This window comes from Sinocyclocheilus anshuiensis, unplaced genomic scaffold (genome assembly GCF_001515605.1).
Source record: "Sinocyclocheilus anshuiensis isolate Anshui unplaced genomic scaffold, SAMN03320099.WGS_v1.1 scaffold1062, whole genome shotgun sequence".
In the NCBI taxonomy this organism is placed as follows: domain Eukaryota; kingdom Metazoa; phylum Chordata; class Actinopteri; order Cypriniformes; family Cyprinidae; genus Sinocyclocheilus; species Sinocyclocheilus anshuiensis.
The window spans coordinates 109,075-134,154 of NW_015540895.1; the positions used below are offsets into that span (position 1 = coordinate 109,075).

The 25,080-nt window shown below is 40.2% G+C and overlaps 1 protein-coding gene across 4 annotated transcripts in view; it reads right to left on the minus strand.

Annotated features, from left to right (window-relative positions):
• LOC107688925 (S phase cyclin A-associated protein in the endoplasmic reticulum-like) overlaps nucleotides 1-25,080 on the minus strand; it is a 123,779-nt gene that overhangs the window by 86,720 nt on the left and 11,979 nt on the right. For 2 of the 4 annotated variants that reach the window (XR_001634281.1, XM_016486757.1), the window contains exons 2-11: nucleotides 17,973-18,090; nucleotides 15,625-15,701; nucleotides 14,914-15,111; nucleotides 8,722-8,822; nucleotides 8,191-8,307; nucleotides 6,861-6,988; nucleotides 6,521-6,762; nucleotides 5,249-5,551; nucleotides 1,437-1,604; nucleotides 1,248-1,314 (exon numbers count right to left, since the gene is read on the minus strand). Coding sequence is in view for 3 of the 4 variants with exons in the window: in XM_016486757.1 (XP_016342243.1) it covers nucleotides 1,248-1,314; nucleotides 1,437-1,604; nucleotides 5,249-5,551; nucleotides 6,521-6,762; nucleotides 6,861-6,988; nucleotides 8,191-8,307; nucleotides 8,722-8,822; nucleotides 14,914-15,111; nucleotides 15,625-15,701; nucleotides 17,973-18,090 (1,519 nt within the window). In the remaining variant the exon portion in view is untranslated. The remainder of the gene's footprint in view (nucleotides 1-1,247; nucleotides 1,315-1,436; nucleotides 1,605-5,248; nucleotides 5,552-6,520; nucleotides 6,763-6,860; nucleotides 6,989-8,190; nucleotides 8,308-8,721; nucleotides 8,823-14,913; nucleotides 15,112-15,624; nucleotides 15,702-17,972; nucleotides 18,091-25,080) is intronic. The other 2 variants (XM_016486758.1, XM_016486759.1) reach the window with 2 other exon arrangements.

A 25,080-nucleotide genomic window follows, 5' to 3' on the forward strand; every position in this document is an offset into this window, starting at 1 on the left:
AATGAAAATGACATCCAATTTTCTGAAGACAGTCGGTTTCCTTCAGAAATACAGTGATATAAAAACACCCGCACTCATTGTATGGGAAACACTGTAATCTCATAATTGAAGTGTAAATTCTGCAGATTACATCATTGTCCAGTATTGTACTGTCAGCAATTTATTATAAAAACGTTTTCATAATTGTAACATACATATTTACATACATAATTATTTAGGTGCATGTGTAATAACTTAAGAAAACATGAGGCTACAGCAGAACTTCTTCATCATCGTCTTGTCTGATGCACTCAACCAAGCGTTCCAACCACGACCTCGCCCCTGCCCAGCCCCCGACCATTCCAATTTCTGTAGGCGGGAATTATTTTAATGATATTCTAATGGGCCGCTTTGTGCTATCACAAAACCCGGAAAACAAACGCTGTAGTCCAAACGAGCCGTTCGTTGTAGTTCTTGAAAAAATATTTTGTTAAAAACGAAATATCTCCCTTTGGAGTGGACTTTGAGATTTGTAAGCTTGAAGATATTTTTTATGCCCAAACATACACACTACACACTGACTAAAATTCAAAAAGTGACAAAGCATAATAGGACTCCTTTAAGGCAAACATCACAAATATGCTGGTTAAAGTAAGACCTCACAGAGCAGTGATGAGACTATTGCTTCATAATGGATTACATTTACACCAAAAAAAAAAAAAAAAATTGGGATTTAAGAATCGATATAGTTTCGTAAAAATGAGAATCAATTAAAATCGAGATATCTATATTTTTACCCAGCCCTAGTGTGTACGGTGTATATTTATTATGCATATATAAATACACATTCATACAGTATATATTTTGAAAATATTTACATGTATTTACATTATATATTTATAATTTATATCTTATATAAATATATTTAATATACAAATATAACATTTTTCTTAAATATATACATGCTTGTGTGTGTATTTATATATACATAATATATGTGTGTGTACTGTGTACATTTATTATTTAAACAAAAACCTTTACTTTGTTACTTTGGATGCGATTAATCATTTGACAGCACTAGTAAAAAGGAAAAGGGAAGTCAAGTCCAAGTTTAAACATTAGAAGTCAAATTTTCCAGAAAATATTGTTTAAAATAAATATTCATTTAATTCCAGCAATTTTAGCCATTTCGTTTTATCATTAAATAAACAATTAACTTATAGACTTATACATACAGTTAGCAATGGAGATGCTAATCGCATCATTACCGTCATAATCAGCTAGCATCTCGCTCCAGTCTAAATTCAAGCCACAACTTCCACTCCCGATACTTGCCTTTAAGAGAACAAAATAAAAATTACGCTAAATTCAGAAAACACACATAAAAGAGGCAAGAAGATTGATGTTGTTGTAATTACATCAGGCATATAAACCACTAGGGTTAATTGTTGACTTACAGAGAAGTCACTCTCGTTGTCGGTCTCCAGTTCGTTGTTCTCTGCTTGGATCTCCAGCGTCAGCTGTTCCTCCTCAGCGATGGCACTTGCTATTGCCTCTTCGTTAGCTTTTTCCAGGCGGTCGGCCAGCTCTTCCTTCTTAGCCAAAACTTCAGCCATGGATTGGGGCTGACAACAAGCACAAAACACTCGCACTCAGCCACTGAAGTCGCCAAACAGGGGCACAAAACGAGCCGTACAGTGCCAAATTAGCCACACCAGGCTCTTGAGTACATGCCCAGGCAGCACAACTTCAATTAGGACATGGTGCAATCATTTCAGCACTTCATCTGAAATTAGGCTAGACTCAAATTTCTGAAATGCAACCAAATTTGAAATGCTTGGTGGAAACCTGCACACCACAAAAACGTACAAATGCAAAAGATGTTGCAAGAAACTGAACAGAGATAAAATGAAATGATAATAATCCAGGCACACGCCATAAACACAATCAATCACAAAAACCACGCATGGGGAAGTATAACGAAATCATGCAGCACACAACCACAATAGGGATGAGGAGATGGGAAGGAGTTTTTTTTAAAAAATTTTTTACACAACATATTTAAGCAATAAGGTATGAGAGCCTATGTTGTTTTGCGAATATAGTCATGGTTAAAAGAAGTTATTAGCGATTTACTGCACTCTACACACATTTGTAGTTGGCAAAATAGGTTAATTTGGAATGTTTTGCAAACAATTGTTGCACATCTCAAAGGTTTTAAGGAATTTGACAATGTAATCATGTAAATAAATATAAATTATAATAAGTTTATCTATAAAAATGTACATAATTCATCCATATGTATAAACACGTACATTTGTATAAATAATTTGAATATTTAATAGATTTATTTACTTTATTAATGATAAGTAAATTTATATAAATATATTAGTTGTAAAATTTTTTTTTATTTGGTCCATTTACAACAGCATTTCATAACGGGGGCTTAAAAGAAAAAAAAAAAACTTACAAGGGGGCAGCAGGATGACAATATAAAAGAATTTAAATCAATTCATTATTGTCGATATATTGAAATACTCTAAATTAAAATGCTAAAAAAAAAAATCAATATGTAAGCTGAAATGTATTCTTTTTTCCCCCAAATATAACTGTTGTACAATATGTTTATTCTTCTGTCATGTGACCCATGGCCATAATAATGACATTGCAGCTGTCACATACCTGCCACGTTTTTTTGCGTTACAAAATAAGATATTTTGAAAAACACTGGGGTCTAAACAACTTTGCACCCCATTGGCTTTCATTATACAGACCAAAAATGCTATCAAAATATTTTCTTTTGTATTCCACAGAAAAAAAGAAATGAATGCAGATTAAAACAACATGAGGATCCTGACACCATTTTAATTTTTAGGTAAATTATCTCTTTAAGATGGCCAAAAACCCTGTGCAGCCCATTTTGCAAAATGCCATCAGGTGACTAGTGTTTTGGAGAATAGTTACCTGTAGGCAAAAGGGGTTTATTCCAATTTTAGAGTGGTAACAAAAGGGGGATTTGTTGAGGGGCACATTTTTGCTCATACATTCCTTCTACGGGTGCACCTGTGGGTCTTCATGACTCGTCATGACTGGTAAATTGGCAAAATATCTTGGAAAAAGTATCCTACCCACTGCCATCAGAGGCCACAACACTCGACCCCCGCTTTCAGAACCTGATGAGTGAACAGTATGCCGAGTGCCAATTTCAGACGGCCGTGGGAGAAGATGGAGACGCCCGGAGCTTCACTGAGGTCAGTGTCAAACGTCATGCTAACGAGCATAATAAGAGGTGGATTTCTCTCAACAGCTCGCCTGCTGGTCTTAGATCTGGAGTCTAAACAGAGCTGGGCTTATCTGACCCACCCAGAGAGGTGGTGTCTAGGCCTCGGAAGCAATGATTCCGGATTCCGACACGACTGAGATTGTGCTCCTGTCTGGGAGTTTAAACCTCATCCATCTCCATTGTTTCAGACTGGGTTTTGTACAGAGGCCAACACCCATTGAGTAATGGAAGCCGGTAGCTCACAGAAAATGCTGTGGGTCTAGCCTTAATTAACCCCTTGGAGGTTTCTCTTATAAAGGACAAGACAGGAGACAAGCAGAATGCCAAAACAGCAGTCGCCATCTCACTTCTACAGCCATCCCGTGTAAAGAAAAGCCATTTGGCCTATAGGTCAAGTAGTTAAACCAATCAATAGTCTTGAACTTCAAGCAAAAAAAGTTCAAGCAAAACATTTTGCAGCTAGTTGGTTGCTGGACAGAAATTTGATCACTGTACTTGGATTCTAATCTGGAATGTATACATTGTCACCCCTTTTCCACAAAACTCTGTCCCTGTTCTGTGCAGAAAAAAGGGAGGTTCTGAGCTGGAAGAAATGGCACCAAACTTAAAAATAGGAACCACTAATGGAACCTTTTCATAGTTCCTAGAACTACTGGCGGAAGTTCCCATTTTTTGGCATGTTTGCACCGCAGGAATTAGGAATATATTTAATTCTAAGAACTCAATTTGGGGGAACTAAATTAGGTCCTACTTCAGAGTAGGGTCTAAAATATTTCTATAGGAACTACCAGTGACGTAAGAGTATGCTGACTGGCAAAACGCAGAGGAAACACCAGCTACCCAGCATTTTTAAAAAGCGGAGTAAAAATATTTACCCCACGAACATGGAAAACAGAGATAATTATGGGTATTAAATAATGCCCCAAATACCAGTTAACTGACAAGCGCAAATCTTAGTAAATCGCATTGCGTGATTCATTTTAATACTCTCCTCCCATAAATTTTGTGTCTGAAAGGGAAACTCCTACAAATGCATATTCAATAAGGTCAGGTGCAAAAATCTCTGTGTCCATGCCTTTTCAGTGCTAATTCTTCATTGCATGTCTTTAGTAAAACCTGACAGTACTATTTTAACGTGAAAAGATGGTTTGCCCTGGCGCAAGCTGTTAGTAAATCTGGCCCAAAGGCATTTACCTGTTGTCTGCAGCGTTTTGTTCTTTTCTCAGCCTCGATGATAACACTGCAAGTTTTCATAGGACATTTAATCAGATTTTCATGCTCTTTCAATCAAGTAAATTGTGCATTTACATTCCATCTCCGTTATCAAGAAACCCACGACACACAACAAAAACAGCTCCGATCACAGCGTTCTCCATTTACCGGTTGTTGACATTTGTAAATGCCACGAATAAAGACGTTGCTTTGGGCCACTTTAGAGTTCCCGTTGCTGGTGCAAATGCAACCAGGAAAACGGGCAGAGGGGAAAATTGGTTCTCTAGGAACCACCATGCTGGCTAGTTTCCAGAACTAAGCTCCTAGAACTACGCGGTGCAAAATTAATATAATTGATCAGAGGAGCTCTAATTGTGAGAGAGATTTGCAGATGCTCCAGGAACAGCCTCTTTTGTTGCATGTGTAGTGGCACCTTGGAATCTAGCCAGATTTTGGGAGGTCAAGGCTCGAAGGGAAGTCAAGGTCAATGACAGTCCATGGGGACTAAACCAGTCAAGGTGTCTGACTGGTGCAGGGGACACCTGATAAGCCTAAAATAAAAACTTAAACAACTGGGGCAACTCTCGGCAAACACTTGGCCTTCCTGTTCTCTACTCACAGTGATAATAGTTCACCCCTGTCAGCACGTACATACATATACTTGCTGAGAGAGAGGACGAGGGAGGGGGGTAATCCTGCCTTGCCTGGAGGTTTTTGGGATTGACTTTGTTTAGGCGGCAGTCCTGACCCTGGCCTGTGTCTCTCAGCACTCACGGTGGAAAGTTCTGTGGGGTCCAGCATGCTCTCCAGTGTCATCGCTGCCAGGGGAACGTAGACTGCTGCCTCCGCCTTTGCCGACGGTGCCACGACCTTCCACACTGACCCCTCCATCCCCTGCTCTACTTTGGCTTGCCCAGTACCCGGCTTCTCTGGTTGGGAAAGGGTTACAGGGGGAGGACCTAGATCGGAATCCAATTCCGGGCACTGGTCCTGCGAAGGCGGAGAGGTAGGGGATGGCGTGGGGTCAGAGGGGGTGCTGACACTCTGCCCTGGCTCTTCAATACTTTCTGCTGGGGGCTGTGCAACATACACACAGATGCATACACAAATATGAACACAAACATTCATGTCACAGCACTTCTTGCCGCATCTGTATGACAGACCATTTGGCAGATATGAGAGCAGCAAGAAAACAAACAGAACTAAAGAAACACAGCATGCTAAATAATTACACAATATCATGCATTTCAAAACAAACATGTAGCATACCAAGAACTGTATGATCATAAACCACAAACATGCAAACAAGTCATTTTGAGTCACTAGTCTCAACTACATTCTCAGTTGTAAAACCTAGTAAGCTTGTCTTCAGAGGCAGCAATTCAAGGCTCTTGATGTGCAGGCTGCTAAAAGTAGGCAACTTAATTTAGCTGCTTCCTAATACATTTTGGCAAAATTCTAGGAATGCATCAAATGCTCTTTGGAGAAGACAACACCACATTGCATTGTAACAAGTTTAGTGAAAAAATGACATCAAGATTGAAGATGAATGTTTTATTTAGTGCTAAACAATGTGATATTTTATGCCCACTGGCGAATTGTCAAACTAACTTAGCAACATGCCAACGACAAACTCGTTGAAATCAATTATGGGTCAAGTCTTGTACTATTTGTAAGAGATGCTGTCTGCATAGAGCGTTCCAAATCAGTCACTATTAATGATGTTCTATTTCAGAGAGGGTGCTGTTTTGAGCCTATGCAGGAAGTAGGTAGCATGGCAGCTCACTAGGATTTGCAACAGAACTATTGGCTTCGGCATATTGTCCAAATGTAATCTAGGACATTGTATCGTCAATATTTAATAAACCTCATTAAATCTGATAAACATGTACAAAATCGATGCTTGTACACTTGATACTGCCCTGTCTGGACAGTGTATCTATGAACACACTGTGACCAAACAAAAACATTCTGATGTTACAGAGCCTTCATTTCTATGCCTGGGCTCTAAATAATTAATAAAGGGAAGCAGGTTGATGTCAGTACCTCGATGACGGAGGTCTTTTCCGTCTCTTGGCTCTGCTCTTGGGATACAGGTTGCTCTTGCTCCCTCACCTCCTGAGATTTTTCCTGAGGCGAGGGCTGGATGCGCTGGTTCTCCTTGTCGCTGTCATCTTTGGGGCTTACATGGGCCAGAACGGGGCTTACCTTGGCCACCATGGTGTTGGAGCGTGGCCTCAAGGAGCGTCCACGCTGCACGGTCTCCCAGCCCTCTGCATCTTTCTTTGCTAAGGATTGATGGATACCGATATATACATAAACACAGAAATACTTATACATCTGGATTTGAAAACTCTCTAACTGTCAATAGAGAAGATCTGTTCACCTGGTTTTTCAGCAGGGATGTTGACACTTGGGCTGGGGACAGGAAGGGACTGGGAACACTTGACTCGGTCAGCCCAGCTTGGTCCAGTGTGGGAGAGACGTGCCACAGCCAAAGTGGGAGGGGGACCACTGTAAACACACACAAGACATTTAAACCAGAGGTCTCAGATTCAAATGCCCAGATGGACAGTAGCCTGGTGGTGTTATTCATCACCAGTTGCACAATTACAATAGATACAAATGTTTTACCGCAATTAACTATATTGTTAAATAGTCCCCTTCTACGGGTAGCCATCGCAAACGCTCTAGCTATGCATCGTTGCACAGGGCTTCCTCAAACACTGGGAACTAAAATGGAAACTTCAGACCGAGGGCCCTCCATCTTGATCAATATCCATTTCCTGTGGCGTCCAATTACAGCATAATACAGACATGGATGCCTGTGCTTCAGCAGTCTTTAACCACACTTAGATCTGCACCCCCCACAGTCTCAAGCGCTGGCCTGAGGAGAACCGGCAAAAATCACATTAAACAAAACGCTTAGGCCGTTGCAGATCAATTCCCTTTCTCCTCCCAGCCTCTGCCAGACGGGCGAAGTCTTTCCGGTCTCGTAGTGAGGCCAAGATATGTATCTCATCTGCCACTGATTTCTCCATCTGAGCATTCTGTGGCATTTTAATCGCATTATCAATTGCCTTCCTTTCACACTATCAGTAAAAAAAAAAAAAACCTAATGCAGGGGAGCCTCATGTCTTGCTCTGTTAGGAGTTGAAAGTCGCCACAGTTTGCCAACAGAGACAACGGTGTCAATTAGCATGCTGTGAGCAGGGATAATGGGTTGAGGCCAGATTCAAGCAGATACACTATGTCTGAAATTGCAAGTAAACCTTGGGAAAAGAAAACTAAAAAAGGATGTCAAAAAGTTGATCCAAAAAAAATCCAAGGAACAGTATATTTACTACATTTTTCAAACATTAATATTATGCAAGTAGAAAAATATGATTCAATAAATTGGACATCATGTATCAGTTTTTGCTATAATAGCAAATTATATACAGGTGCATCTCAATAAATTAGAATGTCGTGGAAAAGTTCATTTATTTCAGTAATTCAACTCAAATTGTGAAAATACGGAATATAGTTCCTACACAGTAATATTTTCCCTATACACCACATTATTAGCTGTATTTTTTCACAATGGGTATCTCCCGGACAAAATACTAAGCATATAAGAATAAAGAGCTAGGATTGGAGAGGAAGTACTTGTGAGTACTTGAGGGAAATGTTTTTGAGTGATCCTGAGTGTGATGGATGTAACTAGATTGGCCTACCCAAAATTGAGGGCACGGCGTACACCAGGTGATGGAACAATACGGTCTGATGAGGGGCTGGACATTACATGTCGCCCTGGTGACATCTTTCGAACTTCCCAAGCCAAAGACGTAGGCCTGCGGGAACAGGATGAAACTCTCAAATTAAGGTACTGATTCAGAACAGAACCAAAACATATAAAAAGCATTTTAAAAAATCCCCCAAAATATTTAACAGACATGCAGGGGCCCGGGCATGCTTACATGCTTCTAAAGGATGCACATTCAAATTCTGCAGAAATGTACAGAGCTTCCTAAGGAGCACTTTACAGTTTGACACACAACTTAAAAGCTCTTTTTATACCATAATCAATGTACTAGTGTTGTGGTCACTTACTCATTACACAAAGGGGTGAGACCGTGAAATAGTGAATCAACACAAATTACTCATTGATCAGGCTGTATATATGCGTGTGTGTGTGTAACTAGTTGTATATAACAACAACAGAATTATATGGAATGTGCCCATTTAGATAGCAAGCATATTATCACCTGTTCTGAGCGTCTGTTTTTTCCAGCTTCTCCTGTAGTTGGATCCAGTCGATTAGAGCTTTGAAATCTCGGACGTAGTTATCCAACATCATCAGCACCTCCTGGGGGGAAAAGTATGTTTGCTGTCAGTTCTGAAAGCCTCAATGAGATAAGGGAGAATTACATGCAACTCCGAAATCTGTTTAAGCACCGACCAACGATCAAAAGGCAAAGTCTTCTAAACTGAAAAGGATGTGCTTGCAAAAACCTGCCAAAACTTGCTCCAATCTTGACCAGTCTTGCTCCTGGAGGGTCACTGTCCTGCATAATTTAGCTTGAACCTTGATTAAACACACCTGAACCAGCTAATCAAAGTCTTAAAGATCACTAGAAACTTCCAGGCAGGTGTGTTGGGACAAGCTGGAACTAAACTCTGCAGGGCACTGGCCCTCCAGGAGCAGGACTGGACACCCCTGATCTATGAGCTATCAAAATGTTAAAGGTGGCAACAAATGTCTTTAATTGCCAACGTCAAAGAAAAGTAATTTCAGTAGAACACCCCCCCCCACCCCAAAACATACAATTTAATACAGAACATCTCCAAATCAATCTCCCCTACTTCCTGTCCTCAGAGTTCAGCCCTGTTAACGTTCACCTCACTGATAAAGCTGTGACCCCAGAGACCTGATCTGACCATGCAAGAGAGCCAGATCGGCCCCCCACCTTGATGTCTCTTTTGTGGCATGTCTGAAGGAACAATGAGCAGGGCCCAAGCTGAGACCCCTGGCAGAATCCAGTGAATTCTCTGGTAAGCGGAATCCCGTACGAGCCCCCGATTCTTGTTCACACTGAGGAGCTGGTGTAAACCAACACCCTGTTGTCTCTACTAAAAAGTGGGCATCTGTAGCTACTGGAGCACATCTCACACCTGCCCCCCACCGAAGCACTCCATTCACAAATGCCAGGAGTGGACAAAAAGAAAAGGATGAGGACGAAAGAAAAGGGAAAAAGAGTGCTGCTGCTCTTTCCCGCCTCAGTGGTCTTCCACAAGAGGTGCGGCTGAAATTACCAATTAGCTTTGCAAAAGGGGGCTGGCAAATCTGATTGGGGCTGTAATCATTTCTAGTTACTGGCAAAGAGTGTGCAGCGAATGACGAAATGTTCATTGTCTATCCGATATTCGATCTGGGAGCGCCGTAGGGACTCTGGGGAATCCCTTGGCTCCAACAAAGACGCTAGAGCAGGGGTCTCAAACTCAAATTGGCTGGGGGCCATTGCTGTGATTGACACCTCATAGGAGGGCCATTTTAACATTGTCATAGTTAAGAAAAGTTTCTCACAAAGATATGTGCTTCCAAAAAAGCACATTGCCCGAGTGAACACTTTGGACAGCTCTGGGAAGCATGGAGGTAATTCTCTCAAAAACTGTCCAGTCTTGTCTGCTTGTCCCTGAGCCTCTCTGAATTTAGTTTTTAGCTCACTGTTGCACTGCAAGTCAATAAGTTCCATTTGCAACAAACGTGGGACACTCTCCACATCAGCTGAGAAGGGGTCTGCAAACAGCTGGAAAGTGTCACGATGTACCTTGAAGTCAGCAAAACGCTGATCAAATTCCTGCAGTAGGTTTTCAATAGCAGAGGCATATTCATCACCATTGAATGCTGTGCCCTCCTCCACAAGAGATCTGCATGTTGGGAAATGACTGAGGTTTTTTGCAGAAAGCTGAGTTTTCCACAATCTTAGTTTTGTGGAGAAGGCTTTCACACTTTCATAGGCTGCTGTGATGAGCTGACCTGGGCCCTGGAGCTTCAGGTTAAGGACGTTCAGCTCCTGTGTTATGTCAACTAAGAATGCAAGATCCATGACCCATTTAGGATCATCAAATTCAGGAACATCCATTCTGCCATCTTCCATGAATCTCTTCACCTCTGCTCTTAACTCAAAGAATCTCTTCAGGACATTCCCCCTGCTGAGCCAGCGCACCTCAGTAAAATAAAGTACATCACCATATGTTGACTCAATTTCTTCTAAAAAGGCTCGAAACTGGAGGTGCTGTAAACTCCTCGACCTGATGTAACTGATACATTTCAGGACAACAGACATGACATGTTCATATTTCAAGCATTTGCTGCACAGTGCCTGTTGGTGAATAATGCAGTGCAGAACAACTGCTGGATCTGCATTTTCCTCTTCTAACTTTCTTTGTACTACTGCTACCAGTCCATTTTTTTCCCCAGTCATAGACGGGGCGCCATCAGTGGTAATGCCGACCAGCCTGTTCCACGGCAAACCAGCGCGCTCAATTGCGTCACACAGCTGCTGAAATATATCTTTGGCTGTGGTACGGCCGTGCATTGGACACAAACTCAGCAACTCTTCCGTCACTTCAAACTGGTCATTAATACCCCTGATGAAAATTGCTAGCTGAGCACTGTCAGTTATGTCTGTGCTTTCGTCAAGCGCCACAGAGTATGCAGTGAAAACTTTAGATTTGCTGCGTAACTGATCATAAATGTCACTCGATAACTCGCTGATCCGCTCTGCCACTGTGTTTGCCGACAAAGAGAGATTGTTGAACAAGTTTTTCTTTTCTGGACAAAGAATATCAGCGACTTTCTGCATGCAATCCTTTATAAACTGCCCTTCTGTGAATGGCTTTCCCGCTTTAGCGATCAACTCACTCACCACATAACTTGCTTCAACAGCAGCATCAGCATCCTTTTTGGCTTTATGGAAAAGGTTTTGCTGGGACGTTAGCTCTCTCTGCAACTGCGTGGCTCGTCTTTTTCTCTCGTCTTCCTGGTACTTCTCATACTGTTCTCCATGTTTAGTCGAGTAATGACGCTTGAGATTATATTCCTTTAGAACGGCGACTTTTTCTTTGCATATCAGACAGGTAGCGTTTCCATTAAACTCCACAAAAAATACTGCAATGTCCATCTTTCTTGAAACTGTCTGTGTTCCTCATCCACTTTCCTTTTCGGTTTGGGAAGAGACATCTTTTCATTCGCACTTCGCAGCCAAACAACAAACTACGAAAGCCCCGAAACCAGCTATCTTCAAATCTGCCTGCATGCACGTTTATTTATTTATTTTTATTTTTTTATAGAATCATGTCATTCTTTTGAATATGGAATATGGTACGGGACAACTAGAAAATAATAATAATAATAATAGTAATAATAATAATTTAGCGGGCCGGGTTATGTTTTATTTTTGACATCAGTTGCGGGCCGGGTGGAGGGGGGCCGTAAATGGCCCGCGGGCCGGCAGTTTGAGACCCCTGCTCTAGAGAGTGTCGCAAAGCCTTGCCACAACACAGATTAGAACAGGTCTACAACCCTAGACCTACCACAGGCTCTTAAGATTACAAAAAACCTGCTTGTGATTCTTAAATCTGCCAGAAACTGTCAATGCCAGTCATAATCAATCTTAATTTGAATGCTTGTATGGTTTCCTACAAATCTATTAATGAAGCTGTTACCCTGTTGAAAAAGCCAGCATATGCTGGTTAGGTATGTTTTGAAGCATGGCTGCGGGTTTGAGCTGGTCATGTGCTGGTCCTAAGCTGGTCCTGAGCAGGAGCTAGTTGCTTAGGACCAGCACATGACCAGCTAAGGACCAGCTTAAACCAGCTCATGACCAGCTTAAACCAGCAGCCATGCTTCAAAACATACCTAACTAGCATATGCTGACTTTTTCAAAAGGATAGGTCCTCTACAACTGTCAAATTTGCATTTTGTAGTGTTTAGAGTCACTTCTGAGGCACTATACATGATAAGTGGAGTGCATGTGAAACTGATTCTGAAGATTCCCTCCCATGCGAGTATACAGCATCTTCTTCACTTGTCTGATGCAGTTTCAACTGCGATCCAGTTGCCGTGCATGACAATGTGTTGACACCTGTATCACAATGTGCATCATATTGTGAGGTAGTCAGGAATACCCAGACCTCCTGTTCGTTGAGACACAGTTCAGTTGCATTCAAAATCAGGACCAGGGTCTGTGGTGTGACTGATGATCTGGATTAAATGAAGGACGGCAGGCGATGCTGTGAAACAGGCGCGTGTGTTTGTGTGATTGATGTGCAGTAATGGGGGAGTGGCAATTGTGAGAAGAGGTCCACAGTGCTTTTAGTTAATAGAGGAGTCGGGCCCAGTGAAAGATGTGTCCAGCAGCAGGCCTGTTGATTAGGGCTAGTTAACAACACCAGGGCATGGTGGAGGATGATATTGGCCCATAATGCAACAGCTAAGGGAAAACAAGAGGATAAGAAACAGCTAAGTGCCCTTACAAAAAATCACTTTAGAAGAAGAGGAACAAGACTTATACGACACTTGATGGGAGAATGCTTAATATGGTAGCATTTTAACTTGCCGAGTCATTCGGTCAGATGAAAAATTAAATGACCCCTCAACCCCCCAAAAACAATTCTGATTCATTACATCTCTCGTTTTCATAAACGCATTCACACAAGCGAAAGGATAGTGGTCTCGTTCATGGGCTGATGTGACATAAATCAGGCCTGAGATGAGGGAGAGGCCTGATAAGAACTAATTAGTCCTCTGGGCTGTGGGTTAAAGATGTGGGCGTTACTTGAATTTGAAAATAAATCAGCCACTCGACCAAATCATGAACCAGTCAACACTGGCAGAGGATAAAGAATCAGAGACACAGGTGAATATGTGTGCTGGGAAACTAACTGGTTTTTGTTTTACATTGAATAACATTTATGAATAAGCAAATATAATTTATTGCAAATGCTGTACTTAATAGTTGTTCAAATAAAAAAAGTTGTTAATTTTTATGTTTTTTCCATCACCTCTGAAACAGCTTTTCTTTTCTGCTGAAGACATGTGGGTGGGAAAAAACAATATTAACCAATAACCTCACAGCCTAAGGTTATAATCTAATAAACTGTGATGGATAAAATTAAAGCGCTGCTCACGTTAACTTTCCATTGAATATTGTGCTTAATTGCATTTTGAAAATGCATTTGCAAACATTTTATACATTGTACATTGTATAAAATGTTTTGCATTTTATGCAAGATTCTGTTGATGACCGAAAAATTATAATTTTATGCAATTATGTAACAAAAAAATGTGCTGGTAAATGCATATGACAAAGTGCTGAAACATAGATTTATATTTTTATAAAGGAGCATTTATGTGGACTTCAACCGCTCCAAGGGACATTTTCCTACTGTAGGCCTACAGTCTCTCATTAAACAATCCTCTACTGTCACATGGCAGTGAACTACAGATCTGTAGCAGAACATGGACACATACACAAACTCAGAGCAAAGGGCCAGGAAGTGTGAACAGACCCGCCGGACATGGAAACACAGCGGCCAGATAGTTTACGCACATTTGCACAGGCCGGCTGTCAACAAGGTAACCACAAAGGGGGCCGGTTAGCTTCGAGTGGTTGGCTGAACCCTGCTCAGCATAATTCTAGATCACACGCCAATCGATAAATCAGAGCCAGCACTGTAGAGCGTGGACGATGGGCCCAAATACAGCCCGGCGCCATACCTGCCAGGGTAAGAATAGTGAGTGCCCCGACATGGGCTCTGCCAACCAAAGCTAACAGAGTTCAAACGAATGTTTGCCGACACCAGTCCCAAGACCAAACCGGACACAGAAACACTGTTGATCAACTTGAAGTGACAAATCGTTATTGCGATTGCTGAGAGGTTATTGGTCATAGCGGCTGATTGTAGTACACGTTTTGCAATCAGCTTTTTGCTTTTACTAAAAATAAACAAAGAACCTGGAGTGGATGTCACCTAGACCTCGTACCCTGAGCCCGCACATACACACACGGAAGGAGTGGGGTGGGGGGCTCTTTGTTTACACATGTCATCCATCTTCACTCCCTCCAGAAAGGCCCTGGAGAGGTGCAGTGATAATTCTCTCACCAAACCCCTCTCTGACACAAACCAGAAAACAAAAGGAATGCGAGGAGGAGGAGGAAGAAAATCATCGCAACACTTCACTCCCTCTAGTGGTCAAAGTGCAAAAGCAGCCACTTCAAAGTTATAAAATAATAATAAAAAAAGTAAAAAAATAAATAAATAAAAAACAAATAAAAGAATAATTACAAAAATGTTTACATTAAAATTATATTTTAAATCTATAATATATTCCGTTTCAAGTGGTAAAACCGAACAATTGTTGTTGATGGTATGTGTGTCATATATAATCATACCCTGCACTCCACCACGCTCTGGTCGGATTCACAGGTGACGTAGATCTCATCCACTGCTCTCCGTAGATTATCGAAAAGGAAGGCCCAATATCGCGCTCTGAGGTCCACCTTCCGTGGCTGTCTAGTCTTGGTGGGGCTCTTCTCAGGTCCTTTGTCCAGTATCGACCCAGGTGTGTTTTTGCAGTCCAGTGCTGAGTTCTGTTAAGAGCAGATGTGATTGCATGTTTCAAATGGTCTAGATACCTTTATTTGACCGAATGAACTCTATTTGCCATTAACTTTACAGACTAACGGCTGTTTTAACAATCAGTGTGTGCTGCTTATATAAACACTGAGGTCAAATTATGGAAGAATTGAAATTAGACCCCATAAATACAAGGTCCAAATAAAAGGTCTCTGGCACCCTCTAGTGTTTAACATGAGTAAAAGCTTTCCAGTTTAAAGCTTCCTGGTTAAATTATCACTTTTAGGATGCAAAGAAACATTTTCTTTTGATTTAGACCTGTTTGATTATTTTCATACTGGCCAAGACTCACGTTTCAGGCAATTATTATTTTTTTGTTTTGCCTGGTTCTAGATTTGTTGTGGATGCAAATAGAGGCATTATATAATGTAATGAAGCGTATTGTATGGCAGTAGTATTTTCAGTTACTCTAGGTATTCATAAAAGATTCAGAAACTAAAAACAATCTTTTTACAAATGAATCACACCTGCTTTTTGTTCCTATGGAGCCCAGAGTTGATTCGTTGAGCTCTTGCATTGCCGTTACTGTGATTCTTCGACTTAGCTGCACGTGAACAGAAGAACAGAGTACAGTTAATAGGCAGATAAATATCACATTACTTTATATGTCCGGAGTATTCCACCAAACAAATTTAAATGGGTGACATCAGAGCATTTTTTGTAAAACTGAAGACCTATTCAACTTTCCGATTCTGAAAGGAAACAATGGTCTCTCTGAATTTAAGTCAGGAATACTAAAACATTTTTGCAATTTTGAAATTGTTTTTTATTCCCATGATGAGGTTACATCACTATGTAGCATGAGCATTTCTAATTTAAATGTTTGTAATTACATCATGCATGCTAAAAAAATAAATAAAAAAAAAACACTATGCAGTGTTCTGGTAGTCTTCCATTCTAAACAACCATTGTAAATACCACTGGCAAGAAAAAAAAAACGTTTATTTTAAGCATGCTTTTAGGATCACTAAGATCCCTCCACCCCATTAACATTACTGTGCTAAAAAAAATTTAAAAAAAAAACACTATGCAGTGTTCTGGTAGTCTTCCATTCTAAACAACCATTGTAAATACCACTGGCAAGAAAAAAAAAACGTTTATTTTAAGCATGCTTTTAGGATCACTAAGATCCCTCCACCCCATTAACATTACTGCAACGCAAATAAATACACACACACAGACATACATATATAACATATATGTGCGTGTTTATATATGTATAAAATTTATACACACACACACATATACATATATACATACATACATACATACATACATACATATACACATACATACATACACGTTTAATTTCACTATATAATAAAGCAATTTACATCAGGGTAGTATTTGTAGTACTGAATTTAGTTTTTTTTGTTTAGTGTTTTTTTGGATTACTGTGTTCTAGACAGGATGACACTTACTACTGTGACATTCAGAATATTCAGAATAATGAAAACTAAAAAAAAAAAAAACACAAATAACACAAATAGGCTTCAGTTCATATGCTACAAATAGGCTTTAGTTTCGTCATGCAAAATATAATTTGTAATAAATTTTCCTTATTTACTTTCAGGGCTGAAATACGAACTAGACACTCCTCTGTTTTATTCATCTTTAGCCAGTGCTTGCATTCATAAAGAACTGATCTGGGATCAGGGCTTGTATTGTATTTTCACTATAAGAACAGGATCAGCTTTCTGTAATCATCTAGGATCAGCCTCTTCTAGTCAACATAATCCTCTTTATCAGGATATGAGGGGTCAAAACTGATTCTCAATCAGCACTTCTAACTATTAAGTGTACACTTAGGGTGACAACCCCTGATCCAGAAACGGTCACTGCACATGATGAATGCAGGCACTGGTGAGTAGTGTTTGCTCGGACATAACACATACTGCAGTCCCCAACTAACAAAAGACTCCTGTGGTGACCTGTCAGCGCTGACAGTGAAACAGAGGATCTGGGTCAGCTTACACACACACACACACACACACACACACACACACACACACACACACAGGGAAGGTTTGAGGGGGCGCCCCGACCTCCAGGTACAAGAGAGGGGATGACAGATTTGGAGCACTTGTTCATCGCCCACATTTGGTTTGCAAATGGACACTCTTTACAAAGCTGGATGCATTTTAAGTTGGTAGCCTGATGGGCGATGAACCGTGTGGGATGTGAGACTGTTTATGACTGCAAGAAAGAGCAATGTATCATGTATATTATTTTATTTATTTTTAAATGCGTTTATTCAAAAACGCATTGATCAAATTACAACAAAGACACTGTTACAAAATATTTTGATTTCAAAAAAATGTTTTGGATTTATTTTTAATTCATTATAGAATCCTGAAAAAAAAAAGTATTATGGTTTCCACAAAAATATTAGGCAGCAGCACAACTGTTTTCAACAGTGATAATAATGCTGAAAACTCAGCTTTGATCATATGAATTAACTACATTTTAAAATATATTAAAATGGAAAGCAGTTATTTTAAATTGTAATAATATTTCACAATATTACTGTTTTTACTGTATTTTTGATTAAATAAATGCAGCCTTGGTGAGCATAAGCGAATAAAAAAAATCTTACTAACCCCAAACTTTTGATTGGCAGTGTTTATAAAATCTGCTAATTGTTCTTCATAACAAATCGTGGGATATCACAGGCATTTCAACAATTATTTTATGTTTTTTTCCCCTAACTTGGGGTGGCTACTCCAGGATCAACACCTTATTTACAATAAAATGCAATGCAAATGTCAAGACTTATTATTATATGTGTACATGAGTGTATCTAAATGGATCTAACCCTCTTCCTCCTTGTTCTCCACTGGGACACTCCATGCGATGAGATTTCGAGCAGCCCGGCCTTCCTCTGCCACGATCTTCCTCACCTTGTCATGGCTGTTGGACCGCTGGAAAGAGGTCTGTTGCAAAGAGAAAAAAGTGTAACTAGGGGGGAAAACATTTTGTTTCATCATGGGAACAGATTTGGAGAAATTTAACATTTCATCACTTGCTCACCAATGGATCCTCTGCAGTGAATGGGTGCCGTCAGCTGATAAAAACATCACAATAATCCACACCATTCCAGTCAATCAGTTAATGTCTTGTGAAGTGAAAAGCTGAATGTTTATAAAAAAATAAAAATAAAAATCCATCATTAATGGATTTTAACTGTAAACCATTGCTTGTTTCTTCCAGTTAAAAATTCCAACACTTCTTGAAGGAATATTATGGATAGAGGACTAGTAACTTTGCTCCATAAGACATTAATTGATGGACTGGAGTGGTGTGGATTACTGTGATGTTTGTATCAGCTGTTTGGACTCTCATTCTGACGGCACCCATTCACTGCAGAGGATCCACTGGAATCAGTTAATGTCTTGTGAAGTGAAAAGCTGAATGTTTATAAAAAAAAAATCATCATTAATGGATTTTAACTGTAAACCATTGCTTGTTTCTTCCAGTTAAAAATTCCAACACTTCTTGAAGGAATATTATGGATAGAGGACTAGTAACTTTGCTCCATAAGACATTAATTGATGGACTGGAGTGGTGTGGATTACTGTGATGTTTGTATCAGCTGTTTGGACTCTCATTCTGACGGCACCCATTCACTGCAGAGGATCCACTGGTGAGCAAATGGTGTAATTCTACATTTCTCCAAATCTGTTTTGATGAAAAACAAACTCTTTTGTATCTTGGATGAACTGAGGCTCAATGCATGTTAAGTAAATGTTCTTTTTTTTTTTTTTGGGTGAGCTTTTCCAGGCTTATTCACACCATTCACACATTTTTAGAGCAACTTCTATACTCATGGAAACAAGTAAAAGCTTTTGTACGGACACTGAACTTGTAAAATTTCGCAAACATATCCTGCTTTTTCCAGATTATCCATGAATATGGGAAACCTGAGGCTACCCATGAACTTGTGAATCAAATAATAGGAAGACGTTGCATTCTGCTTACACTTGACTTTATATAGGACATTGTTCACATAAACAGGGCAGAAAAAAAGTGTGAGCTATAAAGTGGCCAGAGAAGATATCCAAGTACTTGTCCTTTTCATTATAACACCCACAGACAGAAGCAGTGCTCTTAGCAACTGGCAAGAGTGAGCTTACTCTGTCCAAGATATAAGGACATTAACCATTAAAATAAGTACCAATAATTCACACCTTCATTCTTATCACCTTATATGACTTGCCAGTGGTGATAACGTAAGCACGTGATGCCAAGATCACTAGTTACTCACTGTCATGTCAACAGCACCAGTGGGAAGACAAACAGTGGTATGTTTATTGCACACCATTTACACATGGATCCACAACTGAGATGATTTCTGTCTTTTGAAAGCTGTCGCCTATTTGTGCACTTACAATGGAAGTGAATGGAGCCAATTCGTAAACGTTAAATTGCTGACTATTTCAAAACTATAGCCACAAGGCATTAAACTTATGCATGTTGACATGATTTTAACGTGAAAAACAGCTTACTAACCTCCTCTGACTAAAATTACATCCAATGTAACAATTGTAGCCAAAAAACGAAAATGCCATTTTGAGCCGATAATTTTCAGCGGCCGAAATAGCAGTGCATCCCTAATTTTAAGATGTGGGCATGGCACTCAAAAATGAATGTGCTCTTGTAATCGATAGTGGCGTGGGGTTGGGTTTTAGTGAACTAAATGACTGGGGAATTTTCACTGATTAAAAAGTCAAATAAAAAAAGGGAAACTATATACAGAGGGTAAAATAAGTATTGAACACGTCACCATTTTTCTCAGTAAATATATTTCTAAAGGTGCTGTTGACATGAAATTTCCACTGACTAGGGGCAGGATTGCTTTCTAATTACTGATAGATGCCAGCTGGTTTCTTGGCTTTCCATGCCTTTTTGCACCTCCCTTTCTTCATGTGTTCAATACTTTTTCCCTGGGTCATTCCACTTTATTACACAGAACTTAATTTCTGAACTTATGTGTTTTGTTTTTGTTGGTGCAGCCATCCCCAAAAGAGCTGGGAATGCCGGTTCTCATAACAGAGGATAAAAACTTAACACACAGACAGTCAAATTCCGTTTGGCCTGCATGCACTCCACACTGAGAATGAGCAGTGGCCATTTATTAATAATTGCGCACCGCACTGGAAGTGGGTGTGTCACCCCACCCACTTCCAGAAACTAGGTCACAGGGTCAATTGAGAACATATACAATGATAAACTCAACATCCCCACTTGTTCTTAGATTGACAGATTACAACACAGTGCATCACATACCAAATAGAAAACACAAATTTATCCATTCTGATTCTAGATACAGATTTAGTTAAAATATCTGCCACCATATCAACTGTAGAACAATGATGAAGAGTTATTTTGCCATCACTGAGTACAGATCGGACAAAATTATATCTAATGTCAATATGCTTACACCTCTGACGACATACAGGGTTTTTGGAAAGGGCAATAGCACCTTAATTGTCCTCAAAAACTGTCACTGGTGCATATTCAAGTACATTGTCCATTCCATTTATTAAATTGACAAGATACAGGCTTTCCTGTGCAGTAGCTGATAAAGCCATGTATTCAGCTTCACATGTGGATAAAGCAACAGTTTGTTGTTTCTTTGACTTCCAGGAAATAATAGGCCCACTCTCAGACAAACTAAAACAGTAACACTACGCCTGTCATTCAGGTCTGCTGCCCAGTCTGCATCACTATAGGCCACAAGTTTAAGATTTGCATCATTTTTCTTATAACACAATTCCAGGTCCACAGTGCCTTTGAAATATCTCAACACATGTTTAGCTGCAACCCAATGTTGTTATTTTGGTACAGATAGATATTGTGACAATTTACTAACAATAAAACTCAAATCTGGGCGACTACTTGTCATTACATAAATTAAACTGCCAACCACTTCACGATACCTCTTTGAATCAGCAGGTTTACCATCATTGTCAAATTTCATTTTTATTTCACATGGTGTTGATCTTGGTTTGCAGTGAGTCATGTCAAATCTCTTCAATTTTTGTGATGTATCTTTTCTGGTTCATTTTTATTTCACCATTTGTTTGTGTAAAGTCAATGCCCAGGAAATGTCTAAGTTTTCCAAGATCTTTAATTTTAAATTTGCTGCAATAATAATGTCATCAACCCAAATGATCAACATGACTCTTTCTTTGTGTTTGTTTACTGTAGGCACAATAGTCAGCTGAATTTTGAACAAAATCATTTTCAGTTAGAAAATCATGCAACATCTTATTCCAATTTCGTCCTGATTGTTTCAGACCATACAGTGACTTATTGAGCTTACACACCAATTTCTCTCCTGTTTTTAACTTAACCTCAAATCCTTCAGGCTGCTCCATATACATTTCACAGTCTATAGGAGCATGCAGATATGCAGTTTTGACATCCATCTGATGTAACTCTAAATCATACTGCACTGCGAGCTGCATTAGGACACGTACAGAGGTCACATCAGCAGTAGGTGAAAACGTCTCGTTATAATCAATACCAGGCACTTGACTATAACCTTTTGCCACATATCTGGCCTTATATATAGTCTCATCAGGATTTTCTTTTATGGCATAAACCCATCTGCCCCCCACTGCATGTTTACCTTCAGGTAAAGGTGTTAATGTGAAGGTATTGTTCTCTATCAGAGAGTCCATCTCCTCCTTCATAGCTTTAGCCCACTGCTCTGATTTTGAAGAGCTCAATGCTTCCTTCAGTGTCTGTGGGACATCACATGCAACACGATAGCAATAGTCAATATTTGTTAATGCCTGATCCTCATCCCCTTTTATCTCATAATCATAGTCTGTATAGTACGGAGGAGGTCTCCTCTCTCTCTTTGGATATCGAGCACTCTGACTGCTCTCACTTTCACTTTTTAAGTCGGTTTTAGCATCACACTCTACTTTTATTTCTTGTGGGATTACTTTTGTCATGTCAAGTTTTGGTAACTGGGTTTCAGCTTTCTTCCTATGTTCAAAGTATTCAAACACATCCTCCTCTGTTTGAGTATCACATTCTTTGGTACTCTTTGTAACAAACTTTACCAGCCTACTTTTGAGTACTTTCCCTGTGTCTGGATAGAAGACAAGATATGCAGGACTATTTTTGTCATAATCAACAAATATACCCTTTTCACAGCGAGTGTCCAATTTTTTCTTGTCATATTTGTATGCATAACATTCGAACCCAAACACTCATTTTGGACAGGTCAGGCTTCTTCCCAGTTATCAGGTAATATGGAGTTTACCTAATATTTCATGCCATGTCTGAAGGTCATAGCACACGTTACACTCAATCTCATTTGTAACCGTACTTAAATAAAACAGTCTATCATACATATGAATATCAAAAGTTGTACCATTTTTGTGGATGAGCCTATTCTGTCCTTCCTTGAAGATGACTGTTGCTCCGTGCACAATTGCCGCTTTAACGGAAAAGATGTCCTGGGAAAATGATGGCACATAAAGCGCCTCCATCAACATCATGTCCACAATGCGGCCTTTGCTGTCTCTCAAGTGCACTTTAGCGGTGCCTTTCTTCAACGCGATGCCGCTGGCCCGCTCTCCATCAGCCAACTCCAGAATATGGCTCTGAGGCTTAAAACTGGAGTCAAAATCCTCGAATTTCCCGATATCTGTGACTATATGCTTAGTGGCTCCGGAGTCTACCATGAGGCCTTTCATCTTCACTCCGCCGAACGGAGCATCGTCCACCTGCTCCACCTTAAATGCGAACGTGTGGTCCTCCTCATTGGCTCCCCAGCATCTGACGTGCACTCCGCGGCTTTGTGTCCTTTCTGGCCGCAGTTGTAACAGGTGAGTTTCACACTCCAGTTATCTCTTCCTTTGACTTTCATCACGCTATCCTCACCCAAGCTAACGGTACAAAACTTCTCTGTGCTCTCATAGCTCCTCAGCTTTGTTTTAAAATCGGCAAATGATAACTAACGGAAAAGATGTCCTGGGAAAATGATGGCACAAAGCGCCTCCATCAACATCATGTCCACAATGCGGCCTTTGCTGTCTCTCAAGTGCACTTTAGCGGTGCCTTTCTTCAACGCGATGCCGCTGGCCCGCTCTCCATCAGCCAACTCCAGAATATGGCTCTGAGGCTTAAAACTTGAGTCAAAATCCTCGAATTTCCCGATATCTGTGACGATATGCTTAGTGGCTCCGGAGTCCACCATGAGGCCTTTCATCTTCACTCCGCCGAACGGAGCATCGTCCACCTGCTCCACCTTAAATGCGAACGTGTGGTCCTTCTCATCCACTGCTTGCTTCACCTTATCCCGCTTTCTCCGCCGGCAGGTCAAGTCTTTATGCGTGGTGCTTTTACAGAAACTGCACCATTGTCTCTGCTCCCTGCGCTCCCCAGCATCTGACGTGCACTCCGCGGCTTTGTGTCCTTTCTGGCCGCAGTTGTAACAGGTGAGTTTAACACTCCAGTTGTCTCTTCCTTTGACTTTCATCACGCTGTCCTCACCCAAGCTAACAGTACAAAACTTCTCTGTGCTTTCATAGCTCCTCAGCTTTGTTTTAAAATCAGCAAATGTTAACTTTTCATCACTCTGCGTAACGTAAACAGAGAATGATTTAAATGCGTCAGGCAGACCCTTTAAAATCATTGCAGTCAATAAGCCGTCACTCAAAGTCTCTCCTGCATTCCGCAGTGCTGTGATGGCAGTCTCTGCATGAATAATATAATCTGTGATGGTTTCATTCACACCTTTCTGAAGAGATGTCAGCTCTGTATACAAATTTATCACACGTGGCTTCCCCTTACCAGCGTAATGGTCTCTCACGATCTGTAACGCCTTCCTGCCATCATCAGCGGCGTCTCTCATTACAAGCGACAGACTCTTATCATCCAACAATTGAATTAGAACTGCGTATGCCTCTTTATTTTTACTGGCGTCTTCCACCGCGCCCTCATCATCCGTGGCGGGGGCTCCACCCAATATAGTGGTTTTTAAGTTGAGCAGACGCAAATGCGCCAGAAACTTTGTTTTCCACAGTTCATAATTCTTTTCATCTCCGTCAAAACATAACCGATTCCATCGGCTCCCAAACTCTTTACTGGGCCCATAACCTGTTGGTGCAGCCATCCCCAAAAGAGCTGGGAATGCCGGTTCTCATAACGGAGGATAAAAACTTAACACACAGACAGTCAAATTCCGTTTGGCCTGCATGCACTCCACACTGAGAATGAGAATTTAATGTCAACAGCACCTTTAGAAATATATACTGAGAAAATACTGACGTGTTCAATACTCATTTTACCCGCTGTATAAACAAATTGTTCACATGCATCTACTTAATTTTCAATTCACGCCAACTTTAAAGAAAATGAAGGACAAATAAAAAAAACCTGTGGTAATCGACTTTATGCCACAAATGCTAACTAGGGATGCTCCGATCCGCCTTTTTTGCCTCCGATACCGATTCAGATACCTAGGGTTCGGTATTGGCCGATACTGATACCAGTGAAGTTTTTTCCCCCCCATTTAAATAAATGTAGAATTTATATATCTCTGTGTGTGGAACTGATAATCATTCTTTCACAATCTACTAGATTTGCACTAAATATGGTAAAATGTTACACATTGCTATTTGTATTATAAAATCCATCCATTAAAAACATTCACAACTCTCTACGGACACCTTGGCAAATGAATCGCCATTGGCTAGTACATTTTTTTGTTTACTCGCCAGACTGAAATACTGTACTTATATATATATATATATATAAAACCATGAACTTAGGACTGGTGCTGGTGCTTTTTTTGGTCATTCAGTGTTCCTGTAAAAAATTGAAGAAAAAAACTAACAATAATACTGATAAGATATTATTATTATACGAATTCTACTAATAAGAACAATATAAAGCGCACC